This window comes from Phocoena phocoena, chromosome X (assembly GCF_963924675.1).
Source record: "Phocoena phocoena chromosome X, mPhoPho1.1, whole genome shotgun sequence".
In the NCBI taxonomy this organism is placed as follows: domain Eukaryota; kingdom Metazoa; phylum Chordata; class Mammalia; order Artiodactyla; family Phocoenidae; genus Phocoena; species Phocoena phocoena.
In genome coordinates, this window is record NC_089240.1 from 38490850 (window position 1) to 38516575 (window position 25726).

Genomic DNA, 25726 nt, shown 5'->3' on the forward strand with positions numbered 1-25726 from the left:
TCTCTTCTAAGGTACATTCTGCATAGCTCCTCAGAGGGTCCCTGGCCGCACTGAGCCCCAGTAGCCCACAGCTGTGACCAATTCAATAACTCACCCTTGGATTGGCTTTCCCTCCTGCCCGGTTTCACTCTCTTCCTAATCCCACTTCTGCTCCCTGAAATCACTTCCAAAAGTGAACTATCCACATAAAAGCCCTTGTTTGAGGTTCTACTTTTGGGGGAGGACCCAGCCTAAGACAACCATGCCTTCCAATCAAGATAGCCTTTCTCTGGTCAAGCAGTTTTTGTTTTTTGGTTTTGGCCATGCCGCGCAGCTTGTGGGATCTTAGGATCTTAGTTCCCCGACCAGGGATTGAACCCGTGTCCTCGGCAGTGAAAGCTTGGAGTCCTAACCACTGGACCGCCAGAGAATTCCCAGTCAAGCAGTTCTTATGATACAGGGAACACATCTCACTCTTTAACACGTCGAATTAATGCTTAACTTTCATAGAGGAACACTGTTTCCTTTTTTTTTTTTTAAATATTTATTATTTATTTATTTGCTTGCGCTGGGTCTTAGTTGCGGCAGGCAGGCTCCTTAGTTGTGGCAGACGGGCTCCAGGTTGCGGCTTGAAGGCTCCTTAGTTGTGGCATGTGAACTCTTAGTTGCAGCACGCGTGTGGGATCTAGTTCTCTAAGCAGGGATCGAACATGGGCCCCTTGCATTGGGAGCATGGAGTCTTAACCATTGTGCCACCAGGGAAGTCCCACTGTTTCCTTTTACTCCAAGTATCTTATAAGCATCTTCTTTTCACGTTGATATAACAGAGGACAGAGACAGAGCAGCAGGCCTCTGAGAAAAGCTCAACTCCATATGCCCAAGCCCTATTGTACCTTTGAACCTGTGATTCTTAGCCCTTGGCTAAGACCTTCACAGAGTAGATCTATGAAGAAACTTGTCTTCTTCCCAAGCTGCTAAATTAAACTCTCCATGTAAAGCTTAGACATGTGAGTCTTTCCAAAGCACCCCAGTAATTCTGATGTGTACCCTCAGCTGAGAATCACTGCTTGAGACTCATCACCTACCCAAGAGAGAACCAGATCCAACCAGTTATTAGAGCTACCTCAACTAAAATATAGTCAAAAAGGCAGTTGAAACTTTGAAAATGAGTATGAAGAAAAGTGAAAATTAGCTCTCTGCAAAAGACGGCACAGATACATTGTTTTTAAAAAGAGTAGGTAATGTAAGATTGTCTGGTTAGTCCATTTTGATCTCCATTCAGCTTCTGTTTTCTGGCAGTCTTAGTAGCATTCCCTCATTCTCAAGTCAGAAGCATCTTGAACAGAAGCCAAGGCTTTAGATTCCTCTGGGGTGTCTCAAGCTCTCAAAGGGGTCTCCTTGAAGCCCCTCTCATAAGATTTCAGAAGAGAAGGTAAAACCCTGGCCCTCCCTTTTGGGGTGGGTTGGACTCAAAGCATGGCAGCTCTGTTTAAAGAGACTTCTTCACGAGTCTACCCCTTCAAAACCCCCTCCCTGTGCTATACAGTAAGTCCTTATTGGTTCTCTACTTTATATATAGTACTGTGTATATTTTAATTCCAAACTCCTAATTTATCCCTCCCCCCCTTTCCCCTTTAGTAACCATAAGTTTGTGTTCTACGTCTGTGAGTCTATTTCTGTTCTGTAAAATGGTTCATTTATATCATTTTTTAGATTTGACATATACACTCAATATCTTGTAATAACCTATAATGGAAGAGAATGTAAAAAAGAATATATATATATATATGTATAACTGAATCGCTTTGCTGTACGTCTGAAACTAACACAACACTGTAAATCAACTATATTTAAAGAAAAAAATTTTTAAAACCCTCCCCACTCTTTTCATACACTCAAAACTGGTGAGGGGTTTCATCAGACAAGAAACTGGTTTTTAGGTCTTTCATTTAAAGTTTCCCATTTTTGTCTATCTCAGGATTTACCTTGGTAACTAACATCGAATGTAACTTGGCACCTCAAATCACGTAATTTAACAAGATGGCGCAATTGTAGTATCATAGGGTAAGTGCAGGACAAGAGGTCCAGGCGTGTAACACTGGGAGAACGCTGAGCATTCTCCACTGGCCCAGCTGGAGGATGAGTGGTCCAGGAGATTCCTGCAGAAGCTAATTCCTTATTTGACTCTTTCTTAATGTATGTGCTGGAGTTAGTAGTATGACGACTCTCAGGGTGGGCGGGAGTGCTTCCGAGGGGAGCATGCCCAAGAAGACGCTCCTAGGCCAAATACATTATATTTCTAACAGATCCCCAAACCAAAACGGTTACAGAAGTCTTAGTGGGTTCTTTAATCTCCTCATTTAGTCTCTAAAGTTCCTACAAATTCATGAATCTAAATGTCACTGTAAAAATTGGAAACTATACTATTATTGATTAATCCTGGGAGATTTCTTAAATTTCATTTATGCTAAGAAAAACAACCTTCATTTTCTAAAGCAGCATGTGAGAATAGTCATTTATGGATTTAAAATATATCCTGATAAAGATGTAGCACATATATACAATGGAACGTTACTCAGCCATAAAAAGAAACGAAACAGTTATATGTAGTGAGGTGCATGGACCTAGAGACTGTCATACAGAGTGAAGTAAGTCAGAAAGAGAAAGACAAATACTGTATGCTAACACATATATATGGAATCTAAAAAAAAAAAAGGTCATGAAGAACCTAGGGGCAGGACAGGAATAAAGACGCAGACATAGAGAATGGACTTGAGGACACGGGGAGGGGGAAGGGTAAGCTGGGACAAAGTGAGAGAGTGGCATGGACATATATACACTACCAAATGTAAAATAGATAGCTAGTGGGAAGCAGCCGCATAGCACAGGGAGATCAGCTCGGTGCTTTGTGTCCACCTAGAGGGGTGGGATAGGGAGGGTGGGAGAGAGGGAGACGCAAGAGGGAAGAGATACGGGGATATATGTATACATATGGCTGATTCACTTTGTTATACAGCAGAAACTAACACAACAATGTAAAGCAATTATACTCCAATAAAGATGTTAAAATATATATATATATATCCTGATAAAAACTGATCTTGGGAGTTAAGAGGTATGAATACTTTGAAATGATGATCTCATTTAAAAAGTAGTTCAAATAGGATTTAATGGACTGTGGAACTATGGTTTTAAATTAATGTGTACCTAGTAAAAAGCTTTGCACTGATAAGGAATATGAAAGGTCAACTGAAATATTATAATTGTCTTAATAGTTAAAGCATCTTACTTATTAATATGTCAATTATTTTGACAGCCTTTTTTCGGGGGCAGAGGGGGTGAAAGCAAGGAGCTGTGTCTTTTAGCATCCTTATGATATCATTATAAATCATTTACCAACAGCTCACATAGACACCACCCATGATGGATCACACAATCTAAATGCACGCATCATCTGAGCTTCAAGGAAATTTTGACTCAATGCTTTTAAGCCTCAATTATATACCTAATACTGGATCTTGATTTGATTTGTCAAAACCCTTGAAAGTCATTACCCAAAAAGAAAAGGCAACAGACATCTGGTCAATCAACTTTATTTTTAATTACCCAAATGTGTATTAACCTTCGTATCCAGATACAAGGGAGGATACAAGAGGAAGAAAAGACAAGACTTCTACCCTCAAAAAACTTAAAATGAGCTGAAGACACACTGCAGAAGACAATAAAACTTAAGGAAATAGTAGCACAAAACAACTTAGTACAGAGTAAACCCACACAAGGGGGACACGATCAGCGACCATGGCAGGGAGTAGAGAGGGTGATCGGGAAATTCATCCTGGGAAACGGGATAAAGCAATGGACCTGTGTTCTAGTCAACAAAATATCAGTGGCTTACTGTGGGCCTTGGGCAATTAAGTCCCACCGCTCCTGACTTCAGTTTGCTCAACTCTAAAATAGCAAGTAAGGACACGGTGGTGTCTAAGTTCTTCCAGCCGTAACAATACAGGATTCTAAGGACAAATGCAGAGATCTTGCAAGATGTGGACCTTACAGGTAAGAGGAAGGACAAGCACAAAGCCACAGAGGTAGGAAAAAGCTAGTTTTTTGTGCCTGGGTAATGTATACTGTAGGATAGCAAGGACCTTTAACAAGCCTGTTTAACTCCTGTAAAGATTCTGAGACCGGTGAACTTGGAAATGGGTGAGACAGAGTGCTAAGCTAGGTACTAGACAATACACAGGAATCAAAATGGAGAAAGAGATATTGTGTTTTCCTGTGGTCGAAGTCTGACTTATCGTCATGCTCTCCACTTCGCTCTACATTCTTTGTGTCTTCATGGAACTTTGTTACAACTCCTTCCCCAAACCCACACACCGAATAGAAGCAGAAGAGGGTGTGGTTACAGATGCCCTCTCTTTAGACCCGCACAAGTAGCCCCCTTTTGTGGGCCAGGTAGCCAAGAGCAGTTGCTGACAAGATGGTGGTCAATCCAATCAGCCTCAGCAGGCCGGGCACGGAGGGCAAATGTCTCTCCAAGAAGGTGGTGGTAATGGGCTTCGCAGGGACATCCTGGGTTCAGAGAATATTTGGTGTCAGTACAGAAAGTCTGTATTTCTTCCGGTTCTCCGAACGTGACTCACACTTGCCAACCTCTAGGCCATGAAACGTCACATTCCCTTTGTTCAGAACATTCATTCCCCGTTCCCCACTGGGCCCTTTACTCAACTAATTCTGACCACTAACTTCAAGTCTCAGTTTATATCTCACTTCCTTTGGGAGCCTTTCCAGTGTCCCCAAACTAAGATGACCCCTTCTTTTTACATTCTCAGCGTGTCATCCCATCTCTGACAGAAGCACTAAGACGATGACTTTGGAGTGGCCAGGCTACTGTTTTTAACCTTACACTTGACAGACGAATAACTCTGACCTTTTGGACCCTTGTCCTCTATGATGTGTATGCTTCCTTCCAGTCAGGAAAATTTCCTGGGGTTTTATTACAAAATGATAGGTATATTGAAAATGCATTTTTAACCTAAATCTGCTCCATTTCATTCCACTCCTTTGTCCCCAGACAGGGGATACTGACATATCTTCCTTTCATTTCCTCCCCCCTATCACCAGGTTAGAGATTTATTCAACAGACATTTATTGAGTTCTTAATAAGTCTAGAACTCTCCGAGTAATGTCTCATCCGACCAAAAAATAATTTATTTTTTCCTAATAATCTGCAAGGCATGTGGCAGCTGCAATTTTATCAAAGTTCTTCTAAATCCCTCACCTCTGCCCTAACCCGTGGCATCTCTTTAAACATTCATGGGTTGAACCACTTAGGGGAAGGTCTGTGAATATATACAAGTGTGTTCTATTCATAAGTAATTGTTTTTAGAGGAAAGAGATTTAAATTCATGATATAAAATATAACCTACCACAGACTCTGGTTCGGGCTGCCAGATTTCATCCTCTGGGATCTTTCCCATGGCATGTAGGATCTGAAAAGAAAGCGCATCTTGGTAAATAACAAAAATGACACCATCTTTCTCCTAATCTGCTCTTTAAATAAAGGACTAACGATGTCTTTTGGGATATCCATCAAAAACACCAGGGTAAAAGCCAGTGTAGTCCATTGAACCTTTGAAAAGATCCAAAAGGTCTCCGATCTACAGCATAAGAAGGTCCAACCGTTAGACTCACCATCAATTTTAATAGCCGTGAACACGCCTTAATAGGGATGAGATGAGAGGAACTGTCGGAAAATATATAAATGAATTCTGAATCCTAGTGTAAACATGTTTGGTTCTATAATATTAGACCTAGGTTATCTCTCAAGTATAGCCATGGTGATCTTTTGCCCCATGGACTCTTTTTACCTTGGACTCATTGTTACTTTTTGGTTAAGGTGTTCATTTCACCTGTGACTACTGTTAAAAAGGTGTTTCACTGTCCTTCAGATGGGGGTTCACGGGGAATTGGCTTCCAGGATCTCAGACATATTTAACCTGTTTGTCAGGCCCGTGAGTTGCTTCCTTCCCCACAGCCCATGACCCCAGGCCTTACCTCTCGGGCTGCTCTCTCCCCGGCCTCCACAGCCCCCTCCATGTAGCCACTCCAGTGTGCAGCAGTCTCCGTGCCTGCGAAGTAAATCCTGCCCACTGGCTGGCGTAGAACCCTTGAAAGCAAAGCAAAGAGATAAAAGTGGTCAGTCTCAGAAAGCCAGAGGAGAGCCTTCCCACAAAGACCAAGGCTGGTCCGTTTCCTCAGACTCTAAATGTCAGGAAGTCCACTGGCAATTCTGGAATAATGTTCATGAGTTCCTCCAGTTCTTACATGATCTTTGTCACAGACAAAATGAAATAAAAGTCAAAGTTCACTCCTGCACCAAGAGCTTACAGGTAAAGGGACTGACATCAATGGAGGTAAAATAAGTATTTGCTTCACATACGTAAAGTGAGGGACTGTATATGCCCAGTCATGGATAGCCGGTTCACCAACTTTGAGCGAGGGGACACGTGCCCCCAGTTTCCCGCCTGGTCATTCCACCAATGAACTTGGCAAATCACTTCCTCTCACTGAGCTCTGGCTTCCCCATCTCCTAAGGGGCATGATCCAATAATTTTTAAAACCTTTTCTATTAGTAACATTTAACAACTCTGTGAGTATGACTACGGCTCCAAAACCACCATTCCTTGAGCACTTAGCTCTACCAGTGTGAAGAGTTTTACTGCATTAAATTATAACAGTTAACATTTTGGGGGGCGCCAAACACTCTTCTAAGTGCAGTAATCTTTACCACAACCATATGAGGTCAGTACGATTATAATCCCCATTTTGCAGGTGAGAATATGGAGGTACAGAGGCTGTAGTGGACACTGTGGTGCCCTGCCTAGACCTCCCTTCAAAAATGAAGGACCTTGCTGTTCTTCCCTGCTCTTGGCCCATTCCAGGCCCCCCTCCCCAGTCAACCACCGATCTGCTTTCTGCCTCTATAGATTAGTTTGCATTTTCTAGTATTTTATATAAATGGAATCATATGGTAAAAACAAAAAAAAAACATGAAGGACTTATTCCCAGGTGCTGGAAGTGCTGCAGGAAGATGGCCTTCTGACGTCAGCCCTCCTTGGCAACTGCCTCCACTAAAGAAAATTGCCTGGTTCAAGGTCATGCCTCCTTCCAGCAGCAATTGCATCCAGTGACTGATCATCACAGGGCTATAAAAACCTGACCCCTCGCCCCAACTTGGGACATTTCTGAAGGGCCATCTTAGTCCTAGAGCTCCCTGAAGGATCAGCTGAGGTCTTCACTGGAACTTCACTGGGAGAAACCCAACTTCTCTCTCTGCCCGCTCCTGCTTCCTTCCTCTCCCTCCCACAGATGTTGATGCCTAGGCTCTCCCTAGTACATATCCTATATGCTCATCTTTGCTTCAGAGTCTGCTTTGCTGGGGAATCTAACCAGCAACAAAGACAAAGTAATTTACACTAGGTCATAGCCAGTAAGTAGCAGAACCGGTATTTGAATCCAGGTCATCTGACTCCAGAGCCCACAGTCTTAACCGCTTGGTTATACATCCTCCCTCTATTGAATTATTTTTTTTAATCTTTTTAAAGAACTCCATGGCATAGCTACAATTATCCCATTTTACACATGAGGAAACTGAGGCTTAGAGAAATGTGTGCTGACTTGCCAAGACCCACTTGCTAGAAAATTGCAGAGCTAGGATTTGAACTAGGTCGACCAGATGTCAAAGTCTCTGTCTTTATGTTATACACTTTTCCTGGTGTATCATCATCATCACTAGTTAACAAAGAGTGCCCATATGCTACACGAAAGGACAGAGTGTCACAGCACTTAGTTTCTACAAGGGGCAGTTTGTTGTTACCCTGACAAAAATACCATCAGGGAAGCGCCATCAACATGTCATTATTCATCCTATTCCAGGTTTCCATTATATTACAGATAATGGATGTGGATGTCCAGAGCTAACATCCAGGCTCTGTCTTAGTCAACACTGTATACCACTGGGCCTTTTACAGAAAACCAAATGAGTTGGCTTGAATTGGTGGGTTTTCCTTCACCTACCCTTATTGTTGCCATCAAGCAAAAAGAGGGGAGGAGAATAGAAGATACTATAGAATACTAGAATGCCGATAATAATACATAGCATAATCTGGAATTATTCATAGCCAGCACGGGCTGGAGAGCCTAAGCGTATTCAGGAAGGGTTCTCAGCAAGAGAAGGTAATTTTGCTTTTTCCATGTTCATTAAACAGTGCTGCTTTCACCACATGAATCACTGTTTTCAAACAGACGGAACCCAAATTGGAAACCTCTGGGAGGCCTGGCCAAATCCTAGAATTAAATATTAGAAGAGAGAATAAAGGCTTAGAGAATTAATCATGCTGACTACTGGAATGTAAACATGTAGAAACCAAGAATTTATTTCAAACAGGCAAAGATATCTTCCCTCCACTTGTCACGTGGAAATCTTCTTCCTTTGGGGAAAAAGAAAGCCCCAAAACTGGGGAAGAAAAATCCCTGCCGTTTCTCGTGCAGGTGAGGGAAGAGACACTATAGGATATTTCCACGTACACTTCCTTATGTGTTTTACCACTACTTGATCACTAAAGTGTTGGGGTGGCCAAAAAGTTCATTCGGGTTTTCATAACATCTTACAGAAAAACCCAACCCCATATTTCAGTCTAAGAAATAAACACACATTTCTTAAAGTAAAAAACCTTAAGAAATGTGAGTTGATTTTTTTTACTAGAGTTGTACTGTCAATACTGTCCTCTGTCTTCCATTTGGAAGCAGAACATTTACTGTGTAATTTCTAGGCCATGAAGATAAAATTCCTTGCAGTATCCCAAATGTCATGGACCCGAAAGGTCAAGGGAATCCCTGCGGGCCAGTTGTCCTTGCTTGGATTGAGAGGTATGTCACTAAGATATGCTCTGCTTCAGTTTCCATCCTACAGATTGAAGCTAGTCACATGAAGCCTGAAACACGGCCCTGAGAAGGCATAAAGATGAAGGAGGGTGCTGCCATGTCACCACAAATGCCTGATATGATGGGGTTTATCTTGCTTCTTTCATGTGGTCAGTGTCAGGCTAGTGCAGGTGAGTGTCCTTCCCCCCCCGCCCCGCCCCCCACTGACCCCATCACTCCAAAGGCATTTTCCTGACACTCCTTATGGGATTGAGCATGAAACTAGCTACCCCGTGGTCAGAAATCTAATCGCATCACAAAACTGATGGTCTTTCTCTGTTGAGAGGTTAAGTTTTGTATTCCTAAATGTGTTTTATGAAGCAAAGGATCCTATCTGCCTTTCTTACTCTCTATTCTATCCTCAAAATCACCCATAGGGCCCAGCTGTGTAACTTCTCCCCAGACATTCCATGAACTTGTTAGATTCCTATAGGAAGCGTTTGCTCCAATGGTTCCGTCTGCCTAGAATACATTCCCCAATAGCCTTTTCTCTGCCTTCTACAATTCTCAGGTGGTATGTGTATTACGAAGCCTTCTCAGCTTTCTCTGGGTAAGGCTAGCCCATCCCTCCCTGGGCCCCCATGGCATTTTTGTGCCCCTCTATTCTTAGAGTACTTACCATAGTATGTTTGAGTCAATGTTTGATATTCTCTCCTCTCCCCATCCCTACCCTAGCTCCTAACACCGTCAGCTCCTTTACAGCAGGGAGGGCTTATCTTGGTACAGGCAAACTTTGTTTTGTCGTGCTTTGCTTTATTGCGCTTCGCAAATATTGCATTTATTTTTTCACGAATGGAAGGTTTGTGGCAACCCGGCATTGTCAGACGATGCTTACTTAGCATTTCTTAGCAGCAAAGTACTTTTTAATTAAGATATGTACATTTTTTAGACATAACGCTCTTGCACATTCAACAGACTACAGTATAATGTAAACATAACTTTTGTACGCGCTGGGCAACCAAAAACAAAATAATTTTGTGTGACTCGCTTTATTGCAGTAGTCTGGAACCGAACTCACAATATCTTCGAGGTCTGCCTATATATTGAAGTTTTCGGCAGAGCGCTTGGCCAATAGTTGGCACTTAGCCGATAAGTGCGGAATGAAACAATTACTACTGACATATTCTACAATCAGCATATCCAAAAATTAACTTAATGACCAGTAGCTAATCAGGTGGCACCCTCTGAATGATCTCATAGATGATATCTTGCCATCTTCAGGAAGATGAGGAAAGTGCTCACCAAAGCCATTATGTATCCTCTCACAAGCAGGTTTTTTTTTTTTTTACGGTACGCGGGCCTCTCACTGTTGCGGCCTCTCCCGTTGCAGAGCACAGGCTCCGGATGCGCAGGCCCAGCGGCCATGGCTCACGGGCCCAGCTGCTCCGCGGCACGTGGGATCCTCCCGGACCGGGGCACGAACCTGTGCCCCCTGCATCGGCAGGCGGACTCTCAACCGCTGCGCCACCAGGGAAGCCCACAAGCAGGTTTTAATCCTTCTTTGACTGGTTTTCACGAACAGATTGATTAGCCATTTACATTTACTAATACCCTTTTTTTGTCGCATACTCAGCCTTTTACTCGTCACTCTACATTTCCCATTTTGTTTAGATTGAGCTCTTGGCATTAAATGATTGCTTCCTTTAGTATTACTTCGATGGTCATAATAATTACTACTATATTACTAATTCATACCTGGTTGTTGTCATCAAATACAATGAACTAAACACCAATGAGTCACACTTGGCTGCATAACACTGTAAATGCTAAAAGCCATTGAATTATACATTTCGAATGGGTGAATTGTATGGTATGTGAATTATATCTCAATGAAGATGTGAAAAATAACTTACGCTCCTGTTAACATACTGATTCTTGTCTACTGTATGCCATCTTGCGCTTCCTCATACACCTGCTAAGCAAAGTGAGGTCCAGAGAGGAGAAGTGACCCGTCCAGGATGACAAAGTTGGTTATTGGTAGGATCAGGGGGTGGAACCCGAGTCCCTTTACCCCCAGTCTAGAACACAATTTGCTTTTATAATGCTGTACCCATGTTGGCACTCATACAGTGCCCATTGAGGAAGTTCCACTGAGCCCTAAACTCAGTATAAAGACACTTCTTCTGACAATATAAGTGAACCCTCTATCTGAATTCCTATTCTTACGCTGCCACCTTCTTTGGTTCTATTGATTGGGATTGCTCCTTCAGAAGGATTAAGAGCCAAGGGCCCCATCATGATGCAGAATTATAATGACTTCATTAGTGAGATTCACGAGATCCAAAGGAAATTGGGGATTTGGGGATTTTTTTTCCCAGCATTTACAAGGAACAGTGGAGAAGAGCTCCACGGACCTTCTTAGAGTTATGGACTCAGATTCAGGGAGTTTCAGTTAGAACTGAGCCCACTTTTACTCTACCTTCCGTACTGAGTCAGGATCCCTGGGGGGAAGTAGGTCGTGTAGCAGCCCCCGGAGTACTGCTCCTCACACCAGTTCTTCTCTTCATAGTGCACCGGCTGCAAGGCAGAGTGACAGAAACTCAAAGGAGACTCAAAGGAAGCAATCTAGTCTCGAATAAATCAAACACGGTCCAGTAGGCTTCCCATTGGACAACCAGTATCTGTCTGAAATAGAGCCTTATTATCCCGATATTTTTAGAGATAGGACTTTGGGCAGGTAAATGTCCTTGGTAATAGACTTCTAAGAAATTCTGACTTAGAAAGTTTTCTCACTTGGTTCATTCATGTCCCGGGTGCTGTTCATAAGCTGCAATTGTCTAGCTCTATGTTTAAATTGGCCTTACGTATTAAGAAGTTTTTGGTGCCTAATGGTTTCAAGACAAGTTTAAAAAGGGATTTATGCTTACTGGAGTAAGGAGGATGAAAAAAGTAGAAAAGCATGCCTGTTAAGGAAAAAGAATGACCAGATTCATGTTTTTCATGCAAGTCAACTTCGTTAAAAGAAGCTAGAACACACAGATTAATGTTTTCATGGGATGTAGGCACTTCTGTTGATGGCGATGCAGGCAGCTATCGGTCTGAAAAATATGTTTTTGCCATGAACAGGCAAAACATTAGCTGAGATTTTGCAAAGTTCAAGCTCTTTATTACAATAACTAAACATAAGTGTTATCATTAGGTATTATTATTTTTTTTTTTTTTTTGCGGTACGCGGGCCCCTCACTGTCGTGGCCTCTCCCGTTGCGGAGCACAGGTTCCAGACGCGCAGTCTCAGCGGCCATGGCTCACGGTCCCAGCCGCTCCGCGGCATGTGGGATCCTCCCAGACCGGGGCACGAACCCGCGTCCCCTGCATCGGCAGGCGGACTCTCAACCACTGTGCCACCAGGGAGGCCCAGGTATTATTTTGAAAAGATAAAATCAACACGGCAAGTCTTAAGAGAAAAACATGAGCATAAAAAGAGATTTGGAAAAGATGTTTTGTTTTAAAAATTTGCAGTCACACACGGGACTTCGGATAGTCACTTGTAATGAATCCTATTTACAAAGCAGGAGGCCCTGTCTGAGGGGTGTAAGTTGCTCTGATGCCTCAGGCCCGGCCCTCTTCCACCTCATGAGCATCCTTCTCTGGCTGTCTCCAGCCAGCCGATCAGAAGAAAGGTTGGACTTCATCTTTCACCTTTCCTCGCTCCCAGGACAGACGCCAAAGCAAGTGCCCATCTCTGTGCCAAGAGCAAACAACAGCATGACCAACTCGTTTTTTTTTTTTTTTTTGGCCACGCCTTGTGGCTTGTGGGATCTTAGTTCCCCTACCAGGGATCGAACCCAGCCCCTCAGCAGTGAGAGCTCGGAGTCCTAACCACTGGACGGCCAGGAATTCCCAGGACCACCTCATTTTTATCACCAGCAATTAATCATCCACATTCTTCTTAGGAAAAGAGACTTTCCCATATTCAAAATGATCAACTTTTTGGGAAATTGAGCACAACTTCTTTCCCCTCCCACTGGGGTTTTCCCTGAACAACCATCTCACAGGTTGTCGTAGAATCCTCAGTTCTGCACTGCCTCAGCCTGAGGGTGTCTCAGAACATAACTTCAAAAAAGCTTGAGTATCTACCAGGGAGAAATATCTTGAACCGAATATTTAAACAGAAAGACCAGTCAATTTTAGCAGCTGCGGTAGGATAAATTTTTAATGTGTATATACTTTGGGTCTTGCCGCTTCACTCATATTACACTTGCGCCCAGAGGCTATGCTTATATTTAAACTTGTTAAATGGTATATGAAAGCAAAAAATGAAACAGAACACATTCTTCATTATTATTATGTTTCTCTCCAAACCAGTCAATTCATCATTCTTGTTCATTTACTGAGGAGGAATCCCCCAAACCTTCAAGAGCGTGTGTTTCACCTATAACGAGTAACTCTTGCTTTAAAAGGATGAACAAAAATGACAAATTCAAAAGCCACAACAGCTTGACTAGGAGGAAGAAAGCCACTGCAAAGCTGAGCAAAGGAAGTGTCTGAGGGATAAGATGAAGCCTTGTAGCTGTTCAACTAGGTCATGGCGTGCACTGCAGAGATATGGATTTAAGAGGCTTAACAAGTTAAACATTCTTAGCCCCTTTATTAGATTTTCTCATGCTTTAACTGCTCATTTGTACATCCTTTTCCATTGTCTTCAAGTGCTGCACGGATAACTGGATTTAATAATAGCTTTCAAAAGGTGACGTAATCCGTGTCAAAACATTAAAAACCCAGCAGTTTTGAATGGAACGAGAATGTCGGTTCATTGTTTTAAATATTGATGAAGGAGGTCGTTATGGCTAATGGTTATGGGCCCTTTGGGCCCTTTGACTATCACCAAATGCCCCTACCGCACTGCCTCCCTACCCATCCCATCCCACCTTTAACCACCCAGTGGGGAGGGGAACTACTTTGAATTTGAAGATCACAGCTTCCTCAGGCTACCTGCCAAGATGTCTAGGAAACTCAGCTGACAGGGCTCACCTTGAGCCAATCAGCATGTCTTCCCTGCTACAGGAAGAGCTCTGAACTCAGGGACAAGGGTAGCACCACCTAAAACACATCAGTGTTGCAAGGTGCCTAAGCTGCCACTAGCAGAGCCAGGGCCCATACCCTCTGGGACAACTCATAAGTTTACCAACTCTGGTGCAGACTCCTCCGAGAATAGATCAGGGAAAACATGAGCTCTAGAGCCCTTCTTGCACAAGCCCATCCCTGCTAGCCCCCTGACAACAAAGCAAGATCTCTCTCCCTTAGGGAAGGGTTGGGAAGCCTTACGTGCAAAGCTTCTTGTGAGCCCAGAACTTTTGCGTAGAGGTCACAAAGTTTCTTCAACCTATGGGAAGAGAGGGGGAAAAATAAGTGAAAATGAGAAAGGAAGAAAAAGTCAAAGATGTACCTATGATTCCCATCATTCAAAAAGATTCTGAGCTATTGCTTCCACTTGACATTTCATTGTAATTTTTCAAAACAAGGCACCTTGTTCTAGTTCCAATATCTTAAATCTGTGAGGTCACAAATAGTTTTAAAGAAAAGAAAGTGATGCACTGCCTGCGTCACTGGGGGCACACAGCAATTTGTTCATTCATTCAAGAAAACGTTGTGTACCTGCTGTCAATTTCCTAAGCACTGGAGATTCTGGGAGGACTGAGACATGATTCTTGCTCACCTACCTTTCTCTCCCCATCCCACTAAGAGGAAATGGGCAAAGTGGAGCAGGAAAAGCTTTGAATTCTGCTTCTGCCTCTTCCATGCTATGAGGTCTTGAGCAGGTTACTTCAACTCTCTGACCTTTAGTTTTATCAACAAACTCACCTGATTTTTTTCACTAATGATGGTAAAACAATGTGGTCTCAGGACCAGCAACAGCAGCTGCATCACCCGGGAACTTGTTAGAAACGCAGATTCTCAGACCTCATCCCAGACCTTCTAACTGAGAAACAGCAGTGGCAGCAACTGTGTTTTCATAAACCTTCCAGGTGATTATGTTTGAGAACCACTGATATAGAGCATATGAAGTTCCCAGCTCAATAACTGGTACATACGTAATAAATGCTCAATAAATGGTACCTCTTAAGAAATTTAGTCTTATGGGGGAATTGGATGTAAGCCAAAAGTTATAATTAGTCAGTTAAGGTATGAGATTAGACTTATTTCCATTCTGATTTTTACAGAATAGTATTGTTAAAGGGGATCTTACAGGTGATTTAGAGTTAGGCCAATGATTTCAAAAGTATTATTATTATTTTATTTTTTTTAAGTGCATTTTTAAAAAATTATTTATTTACTTTTGGCTGCATTGGGTCTTTGTTGCTGTGCGCGGGCTTTCTCTAGTTGCGTCGAGCGGGGGCTACACTTTGTTGCTGTGCGCAGGCTTCTCATTGCGGTGGCTTCTCTTGTTGCGGAGCACAAGCTCTAGGCGCGCGGGCTTCAGTAGTTGCGGCGCGCGGGCTTCGGTAGTTGTGGCTCACGGGCCCAGCCACTCCGCCGCATGTGGGATCTTCCCGGACCGGGGCATGAACCCGCGTCCCCTGCATCGGCAGGCGGACTCTCAACCACTGCGCCACCAGGGAAGCCCAGGACATTTATTTTAGTGAGTGGGTCAGTCAGACTTCCATAGCCCTGGCCAAGCACAGCGATGGCAATAGTCATAAAGCAGCACGCTAATGGTGTGGGGGGAGGGTGCAGGGTTGTAAGGGTTAGGAATGTGCCATAACGTAATTCAGGGGCTCTTAGCTGGTAAATATGTTATCAGTGGTGGTGTGGGAATAAATAATTGGTAGTGGTGAATACTAATTGCTGAGAGAAATTGCCACCTCCAGAGAAACTAGTCCTTCTGTACTTATGATCTGTAATAGTTATGCATCCTTCATGCAGGATGTACTGCAGACTGCCCTGCAATGAGGTCATTTGTCTACCTGGTTATCTCCTCCCCAAGTAAAATTTCAGCTCCTGGGCTATATCCATTTTTGTATCCTCCATAGCTCCTTGCATGGTATCTTATGTACGATGAACTCAATAAATATTATTTTGAATGCTTGGTTCTTCAGTTATCAGCGTTGTGCCTTTATACAAGACCCTTATAATGAACATAACAGACATGTTGTGCTGGGAATACACATAGTATTAAGCAGTCTTTAAGTTTAAAAGTTAAGCAAAGTTGAAAGTGGGTAGAAAGAAGAAAAGAAGTAGCACAGAAAGGGAGATGGAGTACAGAGGTGGGCAGGAAGGGATAGAGGGGCAGAGGAAATAAGGGGGGAGTGAGGGAGGGAGAGAGAGGGAGGGAAGAGAGAAGAGGTACTTTTTTCCCCTACCTTTCCTCTTTGGTAAGACGGGTCAGTTTTCTGGCTTTGTGGGCAAGAATAAATCTAAAACGTACAAACAAGAAAAAGGAGGGGAAATCAATGGCTGCTTTCATCCTGGCCTCATTTCTATAGCTACACATGTGCCTAGTGTACAAGTTAAAAGTGAACCGGAAGAAACAAATCATACACTATCTAATTTTATGTTCCATGTTTTACTATTTCCTGGTTACATTCTTGACACTAAAAGGCACCTTCTAGTTTTAGGGATTCAAGGGACTCAAAACAGATGACTGGCCATAATTTTTGCCTGGGATAATACCATGACTGACCCATCTCCCACTGCATGGCTGGTGCTCAACAGGAATATGCCCTGGGCCTCAAATATCTATCTTAGATGTGTCTGAGACTTTCCATTTTCATCCAGCCCTTCCTCTTTGGTTCTATCTTCAAGGTGGTATCTCCCTAGTGCCCAGCCTTTTAGAATCCGCCTCCATTTCTAGCCCTACGATTGCCTTCAACTTACCAGCTAGCTTTGATCTCCCTGTTTTGACCCTTGGCTCTCTGAAATAAACTCATACGGACCCTGAAACCCATCTCAATTTTGGCTTCTCCAGGTAACCACCACCCATGACATCCCCATCTGTGCTGCTTTTCCCTGCCAAGCTGAGAACTGGGCTGGTCTTCATTCCTCTCTAGTGGGACCTGGAAAATCTCAGCATCCCATGTAAATACCAGAGATGCCTCCACAGCCTCCACAAGAGCCCTCTTAGTGAAACACCCTAAGTCAAATCTTCATATCATGCTTTCACAAAAGACAACTTACCAGAATATATCAACCCCTAGTATCAAACATGAAGCAGAAAACTAGTTTAACAAATTTTCAAATGTTATTGGTATTCTAATTCCTTTCTAAATATTAATCTGTTCGAAGACATTATTTTTTAAAAAGCAATAAGATTTTTCCAACTGCTGAATTTGGAGAAGAGTGACGTTGGGTAAAAAATTATTGAACAAAGTTTGGGGCACATTTATTAACAGTATAGGAATACGTTGTCAACATGGAAGATTATCACACCACCATAAGCATGCCTTACCCTATTATGGCGGCATAGCTGCCATCGGGTTTGGTATCATCCAACGTGTAGGCAACTGGAGCTTCCTCTCCTTCAATAATCATGCTTCCACAGTAATCTTGGAGAAGAGCAAAATGGAAAAAGGCATTCATCACCCTATCAAGCTACCCTTAGCAGTTACGATGAAGCACACATTTTTCAACCTGAGAAGCCCAAAGGCTGAAAATAAGATATTATACCCTAAATATACAAAGTCCAACCAAGCTGATGTCAAAAGGAAGGCTAAGGAGCCAACATTTGGTGAAAAACTCAAACGGTAAGCCCCTCTCTGCAAAGAAGCAACGTGATATTATGAATTAATCCAGGCCAACATTTAATGACATCTTGTTTTCCTTGCTGTTAATACGTGTGCCCCTCTTTCCTCTTTCACAGGAAATCAGATAAAACCAAAGATGTGTTAAAGAAATGCTAGTCTATTACTGTAAAGTAGAAGGGACTGAGCATTCACCTTTTATGAGGAGCCACTTATTCGATGCTAACTAGTTCTTGATTATCTAGAGACAGGGCAGAGAGGACCCAGATGACTAAAATGCAGAGTCCCTCCACTTTTCCACCCTCCTCCTTAAAAGGGAGGGGATATATGTATACACATAGCTGATTCACTTTGTTGTACAGCAGAAACTAACACACCATTGTAAAGCAACTATACTCCAATAAACATAAATAAATAAAAAAGCTATCTTTGCTGGATATAGAAAAAATAAAAGAAAATAAAATGCACAGAGTCCCAAACCCTCATTTCAAACAGGACCTCCAGAACAACTTGGAAAACAATTTCAGCTCATTCTGCACAAAAGTGCTTCTCTCATTCTCTCATTGCTCTCTCAGAGCAATGGCGAAAATGTCAGGGCAGAATTTGAAATGTTATAATAAGATCCGGCTACAGTGTACCACTCCTCCTGCTTCATCATTTACTTGCAAATTGAGGTTGTTCGAACAAAACTATGGTGGAAGACCTGGGAACTAATGTTGTATAGAAAATCCAATGAGTGGGTTTCAAAATGAGGAAGAAAGAACAGAGAAATAACTTGGAGGGTATGCACTGTCCCGACCTGTGTGGGAGCAGACACACCTGTAGGCCTTTTTACCTGCACTTGCTTCTCTCTCTCTCCCCCCACGACTCTCCCCACTTTGCATCTATAGTCCTAGTCAGTCACTGGATTGAGGGGTACTTGCATGCCCCTCAGGTGTACTGGGGCTAAAAAAACATTGAGAAAAACTGAAATAGGGGAAGGAGAAATGTTTAAAGTTTGTTGAAGAATTTAAGAAGATTTAAGAATACAACAAAAAAAAATGTCATGAAGCACCTAGGGGTAAGACAGGAATAAAGACGCAGACCTACTGGAGAACGGACTTGAGGACATGGGGAGGGGGAAGGGTGAGCTGTGACAGGGCGAGAGAGAGTCAAGGACATATACACACTAACAAACGTAGTAAAGTAGATAGCTAGTGGGCAGCAGCCGCATGGCACAGGGATATTGGCTCGGTGCTTTGTGGCAGCCTGGAGGGGTGGGATAGGGAGGGTGGCAGGGAGGGAGACGCAAGAGGGAAGACATATGGGAACATATGTATATGTATAACTGATTCACTTTGTTATGGGGCAGAAACTAACACACCATTGTAAAGCAATTATACCCCAATAAAGATGTTTAAAAAAAATCATTATGCTGTATACCTTAAACCTATACAGTGCTGGCTGTCAATTATATCTCAATAAAACTGGAAGAAAAAAATTCTTAATACAAAATAAAACTAGGACTCAATCCTGCTATTGCAAAAAAAAAAAAAGAATACAACAGAAATAGTTAAGGAATCACCTTGTTATAAGGAGACAAGAAAGAGGACAGGATGTGATAAGAGAAAAGAGCAAGGGCACACGGGTCACTTGGGGTTCTGCTGGACTGGACAGAGGGATCATGCAGGTCACCAGGCTGGCTGGGGTGGAGGCCCTGCTTTCTGGGTGGAGGGGCTCCTTGGACACGTCCTTCACAGCACAAAGTTGGTCTCTGCACCATGCATGTGCACTGGGCAGAAGTGAAGGAACAAGGGGCAGAGGGAAGAGTCCTGTTCATGCCAGAACAAACCACGTGGCATCAGCAGCAGTTCTATCATTTGTAGGTAGAAAGCTCAGGAGCTCTGCCCATGCACATGGGACTTCCAGTTAGCCTGGTTCAGCCTCACTCTTAAAAAGGAAGGGCCATTCAAGGACATCTAGACATTGAACCAAATTCTTTAACAAAAGAAGTAAAGACAAAAGCAGAAACAAACTAACAAACAAAAAGGAACTCTCAGGAAGAAAAGACAAAGAGTAGAAGAAATTTCCCCCAAAGTGGCAAGTAACATTCTCAAGGAGAAAAAAGAAGATATTGTACCTATGGGAGGTAACAAAGAGGACTATTCAGAATAAAATAATTCAGGAGAAGCTTTTTGAGTGTGAAGTGTGGAAGGAGGAGTTCTGAAAAGACAATCACATTCATCTGGAAGAATAACTGACATTTACCAAGGACAAAATTACAGGAAAAATAATGAAGAGAGAATATTCTACCAGATGTCAAACATATTATAAAGCTACGGGGATTAAAATAGTACAGTGCTGCCAAAGGATTAGAGAATATAAATCTGTGTTCTCCAAAGTGGGGTGTGCACACCTAGATTGCACATCTGGATAGTGGAGAAAGATATTAGAGGTTCTTATTTTTCAATTCCAGCTTTTCAAAAATGACTACTCTTGTATATTTCATAAGAAAAACAATACACTTTTTTTCCAGTGGTCCATGTACATAATTTAGGAATAAATATATTCAGTGGTAGTTGATGTTTAATTTTTTATATATAGGGCTATACAAAATATTTGGAGCCCAGTGACAAAAATCAGTGGAAAAGAATTGTTGGTCCAGAAAAGCCGAATGTAGATATATTTCATAGGAGAATGAAACCATCATAAAAAATTTTTTAAAAACTGGTACACTGGGAGAAAATATTTGCAACACATACAGAAAAAAATTAATAAGCACAGGATAAATAGATAATTTACAAAATGATTTCACACAGCCCTGAAGCCTTATTCATGATGAAACTTACAAATTATAGATAAATGGGACATTTTCCCCTACTGATCGGCAGAAAGTTAAAAATATTAATTAGCTGGTCTACCCAAGTCAATTGACTTTGTAATTGCACTTTTACAAATTTATCAAAAGGAAATGCTCTTATTCAAATCTTCAGAGCAATATGAAGGAAGCTGTTTATTGTAGCATAGTGTATAATAGCAAAAACTTGGAAACAATCGAAATGCCTATCAGCAGCATACCTATCGGGTACATTTTGATAGAGCCATACAGTGAAATACTGTTTATTCAGTTGTTGAAATGAGGTAGATTTAAATGCACTGATGTGGAGAAATGTCTGTGGCATACCATTAAGAGGAAAGAGCAAATTTCAGTACAATGTGTATTATGATTTTTTAAAAAAATGGTTTGGGGAAAGTATATAACATTTATTTAAAATTATATTTGCATATAAATGTTATGCATATTCTTTAATATACATTTAAAGTATATATACATTTCAATATATATGTACAATATATTGAAAATATTACCTGTGCCTACAATAAATCTCTAAGGATAAACAACTTACATTTTTAACAGTGGTTCCCCAAGGGGGGAGGGGCAATTGGAGAGGGACATTTTTCATACACTTTTTTTTTTTGAAAGTTTTATAGTGAATAAGTTCACTTCTGTAATTTTTTTTAAAAGCAGGTACTGCTTCTGCTATTTTAAACTTCAGTTGAAATCATTTAGATTTAAGGGAAAATAGAAATGGTGTAGATGAGCAAAAGCGAGGGATACTGAAAGATATAAGGCTTTTGGCAAGAGCCTGCTCTCTCCAGGTAAGTGGGGATGGGAGGCAAAGCTAAGGTGGCTGTGATGCACCCCCTGCCCCTGCAGGGACCCCGGGAGGGCAGGGTGTTGATGGTGAGGGTGGATAAGCTTGGGATGATTTGGTGGGAGACCAGCAAAGAAGAGGGGGCCCCTCCTTGTAAACTCACAAAGATATTACACACTTAAGAAACTGGAAAGCATTTCTTGGGACAATCATTCTACAAGCCAGCAAGAACTGGCTAGGGCTACCTGTATCAAAAGGCAAAAAGTTACCTTCTCTTTAATAGTCCAAACCACGCTGCACTTATAAAACAAACAAACAGTAATCTTGATTGATTGATTGCTGAGTGCCTCATATGTGCCAGTCACTGTGCTAGGCTGTTTGGGGCTGCAAAAATCACCCCCTTTGAATCTGGTTAACTCATATTCCCTGTGCTTTTGTGTTACTCATTAACCACAGTGCCTTTAGGGATGGCGTTGAAAGTCTGACGCAAAGCAAATACCTTCTTACAAGAGTTAACTTCCTCAGATTTCATTCCCTTACAGAATCCTTCAAAATATTGTTATTGAATTGCGTATCGATGTAACAGGAATGATACTGGATGTGAGTCTTGGAGCCCTCCCCTGTGTTTCTATATTAAGCCTAGGTAACACCAACAGTGTACTCAATACATTGTAATGCAATTATCAGTTTACAAGACTGGCTTCCTCCCAAGTCTGGATTTTCTGGGCAAGGAAACGTGCCTTTGAATTCCCAATGCCTAGCACAGCACCTGTCATACAATAGATGCTCAGTAGAGGTTGGCTGAGGAAACACATTCAATTTCTCAAAAGAAATTGAAAATGCTTTGAAGAGGCTCTCATGTCTACAATCATTCTTTAAAGTGTAACTCAAGGCTCATTACCAATAAGGACCGAGTCAGACCCAGCCTCTTCTTGAGGATGAAGAACTTGGCTTTTCTCTGTTTTTTTTTTAAATTTATTTTATTGAAGTGTAGTTGATTTACAATGTTGGGTTAATTTCTGCCATACAGCACAGTGATTCAGTTATACATATATATCTATTCTTTTTCATATTCTTTCCCATTATGGTTTGTCACAGAATATTGAATATAGTTCCCTGTGCTATACAGTAGGACCTTGTTGTTCACTCATTCTATATATAATAGTTCGCGTCTTGGGTTTTCTTTTTGATACTAGTACCTAACAATGAACTTGCCTGGCACACTGCAGACCTAAGAGAAAGGTCTGCAGACATGAATGGAAAGCTAGAGATTCTCTCCATAAATAAAGGCATTCTGAGTCATTAAGAGAAAAAAATCTCCATTCCACGGTCCTAAACCTTATCCACTCGCCAGCAACCAGCTGTCTAAAATGGGTGGCCTGGATCACGAGAGGAAGCAGCTTAGCACCAGCAAGCTCTCCATGGTGGGTCACTGCACCGTCCTTTGTGAGAGATAGATTACTCGTTCAACTGATGCACCAATCCAATAACAGTCCTAAACAGAATTTCCTGCAAAGGGGGAGAATCAGGAGGCTGCAATGTGGTGGAAAGGGGTAGATACAGGAAGAACCGCCCTAAGGTAAGAATATGAAACTTTCCCCCTTTGCCTCCAGCACATCCTTCCTCTCCCTTCTGCAATCTAGCTCCTCATTTCAGTCCATCCTTCCCTTTGCCCTCAGTCCCAGGTACTGATGGTTCTTACGTGGACTCCTCTCGGAACAAAAGGAGCTGTGATGAGAGTCAATGTGATAAGACTCTAGCATTGTGCCGTCCAGTATAGTAGCCATGCGTGGCATTTTTACATTGGAATTTAAAGCTATTAAAATGAAATAGCCATGCGTGGCTTTTTATATCTGACTTTAAAGCAATTGAAATGAAATAAAATCGAAAAATTCAGGTCCTCAATCTCACTAGCTACATTTCAACTGTTTGATACCCACACACGTGGCTAGTGGCTGCTGTCCTGGACAGAGCCGCTCTGGAACATTTCCATCGTTGCAGAATCTAGTATTTTAGTGGGCATCCCTGTAATGTTCTATCCAGTAGAGCCACACACTTATTGAATATATATGAATGCATAAATGAACTTAATTTCGTATAGTAGAATCTTGACACTAGTGAGAAATTGCCTGGAAATTTTCAGAATCCCCACCTTTCTGAACGGCTTTATAAACTCATACTTTAAAAACCTGTATCAGAAAATGTTAATAACCTATTTTCGGAAGATTTTGCGAAAGGATTAGTAAACTTTATACTGAATTATGAAAAGAGTTGATCATATTCTAAGGGAACTTAATTGCATGAGTGTGTGCCAATGTACTTTACTCGATGGAACTGACCATAGAACCTGGATGAATGTTTTACGTCCGAATTCTAAGAAAAACAGTTACACGCAAATGTGTGACTTTGCACCAAGTTTCTTGGACCTTTTAAGCAAAGAAAAGTACTCACCCTTATTCCTCCAGAAGGGCTCTTTATAATAAACTATGCACTTGATGACTGAACCCAAAGGCACACGAGTGATCAGCTGGTTTCTCATCATTGGCAGAGGGGGACTGAAATGGATCTTCATGCCCAGAACAGGAGGAATAGCGCTAATCACATACTTAGCCTGGAAGAAAAACGGCGTGGTTAAACATTGCTGGTGGGTTGTTTTTGCTCTTTTTCTAATGTTTCTCCCTCATTTACCCTCGTCCCCCACTCAATCTCTTCTTAAAAGAGAAACTAGAAGAATCAAACTTGTTAGAATCAAAATGAGCTCTTGTTGTTCCCTAGCTCAAAACCTCCAATGACTTCCCGTCACACTTGGAGTCAAAGCTAAGTTCCTTACAGTCACTTTCAAGGTCATACATGAAAGGAACCCCTGTCACATCTCTGATCTCATCTTCTGTTACTCTTCCCCTCAATCCTCTTAATTCCACCATTTTGACTACCTTGCTGTTACTTCAACGTGCCAGGCTTGCTCTTACCTCAGGGCCTTTGCACTGGCTGTTTCAGTCTACCTGGAAAACTATTCCCCAGAGAGCCACCTGGCTCAATCCCTCATCTCCTTGGGTTCTGTGCTCAAACATCACCTTCTGAGTGAGGCCTTCCTTGATGACCTATTTAAAATTGCATGACCAATCGTCCCACCTCACCTTCTGGCACACCCTCTCCCCCTTCCCTGCTTGGTTTTTTCCACAGTACTCATTACTATTTGGCATAGTCTATATTTTATATATCTGATTACAACTTTTCTCCTTTACTAGAATGTAAGCCACATGAAGGCAGACAATTTTACCTGTTTTGTTCACTGCTATGTTCCCAACTCCTAGAATAATGCCTGATACATAGGAGGCACTTGATGTTTACCAAATAAATATTTTCTTTGATTTTCTAATTATGTAGGAGCCCAATACAGAGGGTTGATAATATGTGTTTTGTAAATCTCCCCCCTCACCCCCAAATATTATGGTTCTGTTTTCCTTTCTTTCAGATAGAGTTGGCTTTTTTTTTTTGTGGTACGTGGGCCTCTCACTGTTGTGGCCTCTCCCATTGCAGAGCACAGGCTCTGGACGCGCAGGCTCAGCAGCCATGGCTCACGAGCCCAACCACTCCACGGCATGTGGGATCCTCCCGGACCGGGGCACAAACCCGTGTCCCCTGCATCGGCAGACGGACTCTCAACCACTGCGCCACCAGGGAAGCCCCAGAGGTAGCTTTTTTGCTTTTGGCAAAGGCATTGTCTACAAAGTCTAGAATATTCTTCGCTTTATTTAAGCTCTGGTTATCTATGGGACTCTGGTCTCTTCTCCCTGGTTTAAGGCTCTTGGTTACCTCATACACCTCGTGGTTTAGGGTCTCCACAAGGATATTTTCTCCTGTCTGGTCAATGTGGATCACAGGCCTCTCCAGCTTCACTCGGTCCCCGAGGAGGTCCATTATTCGCTCACTCACTTGACCAGATCCACCCACAAATTTCCTCTCCTGGAAAGAAAAAAGGACCCAAGAGGTGGGTAGGAAATATAGGAATGGATATAAATTGCTAAGTTGCTAGTTTTCCTCACATATCTTTACTGTGTGAGGTATATAATTTCATGCTGCCGTTGTGGGTAGTGTCTTTCACCATTGTTTTCTAACCAATGATTGCTGGCTTTCAACAAAATTACACGTTTTCGAGCCTTCCAGGCTATGTTCTGATGGACCCCCAGACTCCAAACTCAGCTGGACATCCTCAGCCTGACTCCCATGTCCCACCTGCCTGGCCGAGACCCCTGCTCTGTGTCCTACCTGCATCCTTTGGTTGAGTTGCTGGGCCACCACTTGCCTGAGCACACCTAGGCCTGTTTCCTGTTTCCTTGTTACTCAGTCTCAGAATCTTGCTGGCCCACCCATCCCCAGGCCAGCCTACTCCCTGTTACACTCTGTCTGTCTCATCCTGGGTCAGGTACGTGCTGTTTCTGTGGCCACCGA

The 25726-nt window shown here is 42.3% G+C and overlaps 1 protein-coding gene across 1 annotated transcript in view; it reads right to left on the minus strand.

Annotated features, from left to right (window-relative positions):
- Window positions 1-3559: 3559 nt before the first annotated feature.
- Window positions 3560-25726, minus strand: part of MAOB (monoamine oxidase B) — a 113800-nt gene continuing 91633 nt past the window's right edge. Inside the window, exons 7-15 of the mRNA XM_065901093.1 lie at window positions 25091-25240; window positions 23726-23885; window positions 17348-17444; window positions 16263-16316; window positions 14227-14284; window positions 11381-11478; window positions 6034-6145; window positions 5406-5468; window positions 3560-4548 (exon numbers count right to left, since the gene is read on the minus strand). Coding sequence (XP_065757165.1) covers window positions 4396-4548; window positions 5406-5468; window positions 6034-6145; window positions 11381-11478; window positions 14227-14284; window positions 16263-16316; window positions 17348-17444; window positions 23726-23885; window positions 25091-25240 — 945 coding nt within the window. The 3' untranslated portion in view covers window positions 3560-4395. The remainder of the gene's footprint in view (window positions 4549-5405; window positions 5469-6033; window positions 6146-11380; window positions 11479-14226; window positions 14285-16262; window positions 16317-17347; window positions 17445-23725; window positions 23886-25090; window positions 25241-25726) is intronic.